The 7,525-nt window shown below is 59.5% G+C and overlaps 2 protein-coding genes across 6 annotated transcripts in view; one reads left to right on the plus strand and one right to left on the minus strand.

Moving 5' to 3' along the window:
* TRPM4 (transient receptor potential cation channel subfamily M member 4) overlaps positions 1-1,329 on the minus strand; it is a 42,991-nt gene extending 41,662 nt beyond the window's left edge. For 3 of the 5 annotated variants that reach the window (XR_011467611.1, XM_070387348.1, XM_070387347.1), the window contains exons 1-2: positions 1,196-1,329; positions 815-882 (exon numbers count right to left, since the gene is read on the minus strand). Coding sequence is in view for 2 of the 5 variants with exons in the window: in XM_070387348.1 (XP_070243449.1) it covers positions 815-882; positions 1,196-1,219 (92 nt within the window). In the remaining 3 variants the exon portion in view is untranslated. Of the gene's footprint in view, positions 1-814; positions 883-1,195 lie in introns of those variants that run through there. The other 2 variants (XM_070387350.1, XM_070387349.1) reach the window with 2 other exon arrangements.
* A 1,262-nt stretch (positions 1,330-2,591) lies between these two features.
* HRC (histidine rich calcium binding protein) lies at positions 2,592-7,129 on the plus strand. Its single transcript, XM_070387351.1, has 6 exons — positions 2,592-5,115; positions 5,191-5,261; positions 5,805-5,873; positions 6,148-6,202; positions 6,674-6,710; positions 6,893-7,129. The coding sequence occupies exons 1-6, from the start codon at positions 2,778-2,780 to the stop codon at positions 6,927-6,929; spliced, it is 2,607 nt and encodes an 868-aa protein (XP_070243452.1). The 5' UTR covers positions 2,592-2,777; the 3' UTR covers positions 6,930-7,129.
* The last annotated feature ends 396 nt before the right edge of the window (positions 7,130-7,525 follow it).

Raw genomic sequence — 7,525 nt, forward strand, 5'->3', positions numbered from 1 at the left:
AAATTAGGAACACTGACATTTCCCATACCCCAAGGGTGGTCTTAAGGACACCAGAAAGCCAGAGCCTCCTTGAGAGACCATCACTGAAGGCCAGGAGCTCCTAAGAGCCGCCACTCTTCACCCCGGCTTACCCAGCGCAAGCACAGGGTCTACGCACACGAGTTAGTAACTGTGACCTTCCAGTGGGAGTCAGACATATTTGCCAGGGCTTACTAAGCACTGGGTGCCATTTCAGAAATACCGCAAGCATTAACTTGTTTAATTCTCACAATAGCTTCAGGAACTAGAGCCTGTTTTTATGCCCAGATGATAGATGAGTACAATGCCCAGAAAGGTAAAATGATTTGCCGGAAGCCACCTAGCGCCTCAGTTGAAATTTGTATCTCCGTTCAAATGTGAACCATGGCAAGGGCCTGTACTCTTGCAAACAGTGCTCCCCCTTGGAAGTGCTGAGTGAGAGTTTCTTGGAGGAATGAAGGAAGGGATGAATGAATGAGACAGAGACAGCCAAGAAAGAAAGACAAGAGAAAGTGACACCAGAAGGCAGACACCCAGAAGGGAAACTGGGAAGGAAAGAAACAGAAACCTGCCCTGGGGCTTTAACACTGATCCTGAGCGCGAGGCCGGTAAGTTGCAAGTGTTTGCAGACTGACCCAAGGCCTCCCCGATATACAGGGCCACTGGGGAACGCCCTTGGGAGTGTCTGCAGTGACAGGACCCGGGACCGAAAGGACCCGAAGGGCGCGGTTTGCGGTGTGCGGGGCTCAGCGGGCCCGGGACGCTCGAGGGTCTGTCCCCTGGGCGAGCTCCTCACCCCGAATCTGTGGGGTCAGCGACGAAAGTCGTGCACGTCTTCTTCTTGAAGATCTTGGGAATCCAGCTCTGGGGGGACAGGAACAAGGGATGAGGGGATCCAGCTCAGTCCTGCGGACACGGAGTGACCCGCCCGCGCCCTAGCGGGAGATCCGGGAGTCCGCGACGCCCAGCATCATCCTCTCCCGGACTCCAGTGATTCGACCCCCACCCCCAGCCTCCCCGCTTCTATCCGTCCCCAGGGACCCAGGAGTCCCTGCCTCCAGCAACCCCCCCTCCTTTGTCTGACCGGAGAATCTAGGTCTCAAGCGCCCTCCTCCCCGCGAGCAAGGAGGCCCGGCCCAGGCTCCCTGTTCCCTCAGACCCGGGTCCGGCGCTGTACCTGCTCCTTCTCCGCACCCACCATGCTGCCACGGCCACAGCCACCTATCTGGCAGCCCGCACCCCCTCCACCAACCCGGGGCTGCAGACGCTCCCGGGACAGACCGGATCCGCCGCCTCCCCGCCCAGCCCGGGGCGGGACCAGGTCTGCGGGGCGGGGAGCACAGGGGATGCGTAGAGCGGGAGGCGGGGCCGAGGCTGGAACAGGACTCGGGGCAAGGGGTCAGGGACCAGAGAGAGGGGGACGGGGACCCAGGGAGAGGGGGACGGGGACCCAGGGAGAGGGGGACGGGGACCCAGGGAGAGGGGGTCAGGGACCAGAGAGAGGGGGACGGGGACCCAGGGAGAGGGGGACGGGGACCAGAGAGAGGGGGTCAGGGACCAGAGAGAGGGGGACGGGGACCAGAGAGAGGGGGACAGAGGTCAGAGAGAGGGGGACGGGGACACAGAGAGGAAATGCCAGCGATGAGGGAGGGGTCCACTGACTACACTGACGAAGTGTTGGGGGGAAACAAAGACTTAGGTGGGGGCAGAGAGTTGGATGGGTGGAGGGCTACACTGACCCAAGACAGTGAGAAAGGCTTGGCTAGGTGGATAGTGTGCACACAGACACACTCAAGAGTGAGAAGAAGGGGACAGAATTCTCAGGACGGGGGACAGGGGTCCTGAGAGAGCAGGTGAAGAAGGCTGGGACCCCAAAGAGCTGGAGTGGCAGTGCTGGGATGAGCAGTGGGAGGTGTGGGTAGGCAGACGGGCAGGGCCGCATGTCCCCTGCCAGCTCTCTGACAGGGACAGCTGTGGCCGCCTGGGTAACCTGAGCCCCCCGCCCCCTGCGCCACATTTATAGCCCTGGCCTGGCCCCATCCCCTGCCCCCAGATCTGAGTCCCAGGGACAGGAGGTCACGGGTGTGTGTGCTGCAGCAGAATGCCTCTCACCCCTCGCCAGGGCCTCCATTCTGGCATCCACCATCTCAGCAGAGCAGCCCATTCTGGCCGGAAACTCCCGGGAATCTAACCCTCCAGTCCTTCCTTGGCAGGGGTCTCTCCCTTCACATACATCCCACCTGCTCCCCTCCCCCAGGGTCCAGGCTCCCCGACACTGGCCAACTAAAAATCTAGCCATTGTCTTGGCAGCTGCCAAACATGAACGCATTGGCAGCCCAAAGTCAGAGACCCTCGACTCCTCTCTCCTGGCCAAAGAGAGACCCCTTCATCCACCCCCTTCCCAGCTGAGAGGAGGAGGTGCAGGAGGGGAGGGGCAGGAGGGGACTGACCCAGAATAACTCAGGGCCCAGAGTAAATTTAGCCACAGAAAGGGGAGGGGAGAGACCCTATTGGCTGGGAAGTGGGAGGGAGGGCCTGCGAGGGGGGTCAGGGGACTCTGAAGACAGCCTCAGAGGGGTGTCCAGAGGCTGACTGTGAGGGCCAGAGGGCAGAGACGGGGAGGGACACAGCAAAGGAACGACACACGGAGCCAGAAAGGGAAGGAGCCCCAAAGGGACAAGGAGCCCAACATCCATCCTTGCAGCCACAGCCGCAGTGGGAGCCAGCCCTGGGAGCAGCTCTGCTGCCCGTCTGTCCCCATGGGCCTCTGCGGGCCATGGCTGCACACTTCTGTCCTCTGGGCCGCAGTGGCTAGCCTGCTCCTCCCCCCCGCCATGACCCAGCAGCTGAGAGGGGCTGGACCCGGCCCCAGCAACTGGGACGACCATGCAGGAGCTTCGGGGTCCTCAGAAGACGTTTCGGGCAAGTCTGACCACCACGGAGGCCATGGAGATGAGAACAGGGATGTTTCCACAGACAATGGGCACCATTTCTGGGGCCACGGAGACCACGGAGAAGAGGATGAAGATGTCTCCAGAGAATCTCAAGGCCATAGGTACCAAGGCCGCGAGGTGGGAGATGAGAACATCTCTGACGAGGAGGAGTACCCCGAGCATGCTCAGCAGGCCCACGGACACAGACGCCACGGAAATGAAGACGCAGATGATTCAGCTGAGCGCGGGGACCACTTGCCCGGCCACGGGAGCCAGAGCCATCAAGACGAGGAGGAGGAGGAAGTTGTGTCCAGTGAGCATCACCAACATCACATCGTCAGGCAGGCCCACCGAGGCCACAGAGAAGAGGAAGATGAAGACGAGGAAGAGGAGAATGTCTCCCCTGGGTATGGACAGCAGGTCCACAGACGCCAGGACCGCGGGGAGCAGAAGGACGGAAACGGCTCAGAGGAACACGACCGCGGCCATGGCCCCAGCCACAGACATGGGGGCCACAAAGGTGACGATGATGGCGGTGATGCTGTCTCCACCGAGCACAGACATCAAGTCCACAGGCACCGAGATCATGGGGAGGAGGAGGATGAAGATGACTCAGAGGAACATCACCACCACCACAGCCCCAGCCACAGACACCGGGGCCACGAAGAAGAAGATGATGATGAAGATGATATTGTCTCCACTGAGCACAGACATCAAGTCCACAGGCACCGAAATCATGGGGAGGAGGAGGAGGAAGATGACTCAGAGGAACATCACCACCATCACAGCCCCAGCCACAGACACCGGGGCCACGAAAAAGAAGATGATGATGAAGATGATATTGTCTCCACTGAGCACAGACATCAAGTCCACAGACACCGAGATCATGGGGAGGAGGAGGAGGAGGCTGTCTCAGAGGAACATCCCCACCATCACAGCCCCAGCTACAGACACCGGGGCCACGAAGAAGATGATGATGAAGATGAAGATGATGTTGTCTCCACCGAGCACAGACATCAAGTCCACAGGCACCGAGATCATGGGGAGGAGGAGGAAGATGACTCAGAGGAACATCACCACCATCACAGCCCCAGCCACAGACACCGGGGCCACGAAGAAGAAGATGATGATGAAGATGATATTGTCTCCACTGAGCACAGACATCAAGTCCACAGGCACCGAGATCATGGGGAGGAGGAGGATGAAGATGACTCAGAGGAACATCACCACCATCACAGCCCCAGCCACAGACACCAGGGCCACGAAGAAGAAGAAGATGATGAAGATGAAGATGATGCTGTCTCCACCGAGCACAGACATCAAGTCCACAGGCACCGAGATCATGGGGAGGAGGAGGAGGAAGATGACTCAGAGGAACATCACCACCATCATGGTGGCAACAAGGAAGACGAGGATGAGGATCTGTCCACGGAACACTGGCACCAGGCCCCCAGACATACCCACCATGGCCTTGGAGATGAGGAGGAGGAGGAGGAAGAGGAGATCACAGTCAAGTTCAGCCACCATGTTGCAAGCCCCCAACCCCAAGGCCACAAGAGCGCTAAGGAGGAGGACTTCCCAGAAGATTATAAAAAAGCAGTCCCTGGCCATGACCACCAAGGAGTCCCCAAGGAGGAAGATGAGGACATCCCTGCCAGGCTTGGCCACCAGGCTCCCAGCCACAGGCAGCAAGACCACAGAGATGAGGGGACTGGCCACAGAGGGTCCATCAAGGAAGAGATGAGCCCCCAGTCCCCAGAACATATCGGGGTGAAGGATAGAAGCCACTTAAGGGAGAGCGATTCTGAGGAGGATGAGGAAGAGAAGGAAGAGGATCACAGCTCCCATGAAGAAGCCAACGAAGGTTCAGAAGAGGGAGAAGACACCCGCCATGGCAGCCTGGATGACCAGGAGGATGAGGAAGATGAGGAGGAAGGGCATGGCCTCAGCCTGAGCCAGGAGGAGGAGGAAGAGGAGAAGGAGGAAAAGAGAGGAGAGAGAGCTAAGGTTTGGGTCCCACTGAACCAAGACCACCAGGAGGAAGACAAAGAGGAGGTGGGGCTCGAAGAAGATGAACTCCCCTTCACCATCATCCCCAACCCGCTGACCCGGAAGGAGGTGTCTGGAGGTGCCTCCAGTGAGGAGGAGAGTGGCGAGGACACGGGTGAGTGATCTGACTGGTTGGGGGTGGGGAGGAGCGGAGTCAGCCTGGGTCATTGCTGCCCTCTTGTCCCCACAGGTCAGCAGGATGCCCAGGAGTATGGGAACTACCAGCCTGGGTCCCTGTGTGGCTACTGCTCCTTCTGCAATGTATGTCTGCAACCCAGATCCACCCACCAAGCTGTTTCTAGACTTTGTTCCAGGGCTCTGGTGTGCCTTGGGAGGGTCGTGAGCAAAGGAGAATCAGCGACAGTTCAGAGTGAACAAAGACACTTCTGGGGCTACCTGGGGGGCAGACTGGAGGCCAGGAGGCTGGGGAGGAGGCTGGGACAATGGTCCAAGAGTGGGAGGGTGAGGCCTGAGCTGCACTTGCAGACCCGAGGACAGGGAGGAGGGTGCAAGGCAGAGCCGAGGGGTGGGGGGGGGCAGGTGGTGGGACAGGACTGGAGACGGAGAGCAGGGAGGGAGGAGGTGAAGAGAGTATCCGAACGTCCAGCCCACAGTAACAAGGTGATGTCGCGGCACCTTACAATAGGGAAATGAGAGGGTGGAAAGCAGGTTGGAGGAAGATAACTGAGCTCAGTGTTGGAGGTGAGGAGGCTGAGAAGTTGGGGAAACGTCCAGCCGGCAGGGTGGAGAACTGGTGGATGGCTCCCAAACATTTCCGTCTAACCTGGCTCCTCTGGTCCCCAGCGATGCACTGAATGTGAGAACTGTCACTGTGACGAGGAGAACATGGGAGAGCATTGCGACCAATGCCAGGTGAGACTTCTCCCAGACCCAAGGATCCCCCAGGCTCAGGATGGCCCCGGACCAGCTGAGCAACCCCAGCCCCAAATCCTGCCCTCTGCCGTCAAACCGACCTAACCCCTTACTCTTGATGTAGCCTGGATTCCAAACCCCATCCTACCTCTGACCTTAACCTCCACCTAGCTAGTCTCAGCAGCTAGTCTCCTGCCCTCGTAGTGCCCACGCCCCATCCTGACCCCGCCCCTGACCACCTCCTATTTCTCTCTCTCCGTGTCCTCGCCCCCAGCACTGTCAGTTCTGCTACCTCTGCCCGCTGGTCTGCGAAACTCTCTGCTCCCCGGGTGAGCATGGGCGGGGCCCAGGAGGAACCCTGGTGAAGGGGCGGGGACTAGTGGGGGCGGAGCCAACCCGAGGAGGGGACCGGAAGGCTGTAGGGCGTGGCTATGTGGGGAGGCGTGGCCCAGGCTGGGCGTCTTTGACAGGAATGGGAGGAGCACTGAGGGGTGGGGCCCGCACAGAGGGAAGGTTGGGGATAGATGCCAAAACTAAAGGGGTTAGGATTGCCTGGAGGATTGAGGGGCTAGCCGAGAACCGAGAGGGTGGGGCCAAAACAAGAATGGGGCTCCTGAAGAATGAGAACACCCAGAGCCGAGGGGAAGGAGTGGGCCCTTCAAAGGTGTCCTGGAAGAAGGAATTCATTTGGGAGAAGGAACCCAGAAAGGGGGGTGGAGCTAGTCCTGATCCTGGACTGAGTGAAAAGTGACCCCCAAATTAACCCGTGGTGTACCCCTCAAGCCTCTTCTCTCCCACAGGAAGCTACGTCGACTATTTCTCCTCGTCCCTGTACCAGTAAGTATGTGGAAGGGAAAGTTTGAGGGCTCCTTTAGAAAGGTGCTGTCCCGCTATGAATTACTAGACAACCCTGGGATTCTATTTCCCCCTTGGTGAAATGGGCAGGTTAAGGACCTCTAAGCGCCCTGGGGTGAGCTAGGGACACTTCGACTATCCAATCTCTGCGTCCTTCTCTCCAGAGCCCTGGCAGACATGCTGGAAACTCCGGAACCCTGACCCAGCCTCGTGGCTGCGGCGCAGACATACCTCCCTGGCCCTCCAACCCCTTTCCACGAGCCATATTTATTTCTCTGAATAAACGTGCTCCCCGAGACCTCACTGTCAGGCGTGGGGTCGTGGATTTGAGGGAGAAGGGGCCTGAACTCCTCGAGGTGTTTGGTTACTAGGTCCTGATAAATAAATCAGTCAACACGGGAGCTTTTTGAAACAGTTCTCTTTACCCGTGATCACTGAGTGACGCCTGGGGCAGGGAGGCCGACCAAGAGTCGGGGGCGAGGGCTCCCCCACCGTCCTTCCTCCCCCCACGCCACGTCGCCCAGTGGCATCGTGGAAAGAGGATTCTCCCATGCAAACCCCGGAGCCGGAGCGGAACGGGGAGCTCAGTTCTGCACCCCGTACCCCCGGGGCACGAACACGGCCACAGCACGGGGGGCGGAGGGGCCTCGGGGACACGAGACACTGGGGAGAGAGAGGGAACCCCGCCCGCAGCTGACCCCAGGCACCAGCGACGGGACGCGGCGGGGCGGGGCTGAGTGGCACAAGGGGCGAGGCTTTTAGCAGCGAGTCCCCCCTCCCCTCCTTTCGGACGAAGA

This window comes from Bos mutus, chromosome 18, assembly GCF_027580195.1.
Source record: "Bos mutus isolate GX-2022 chromosome 18, NWIPB_WYAK_1.1, whole genome shotgun sequence".
NCBI lineage: Eukaryota > Metazoa > Chordata > Mammalia > Artiodactyla > Bovidae > Bos > Bos mutus.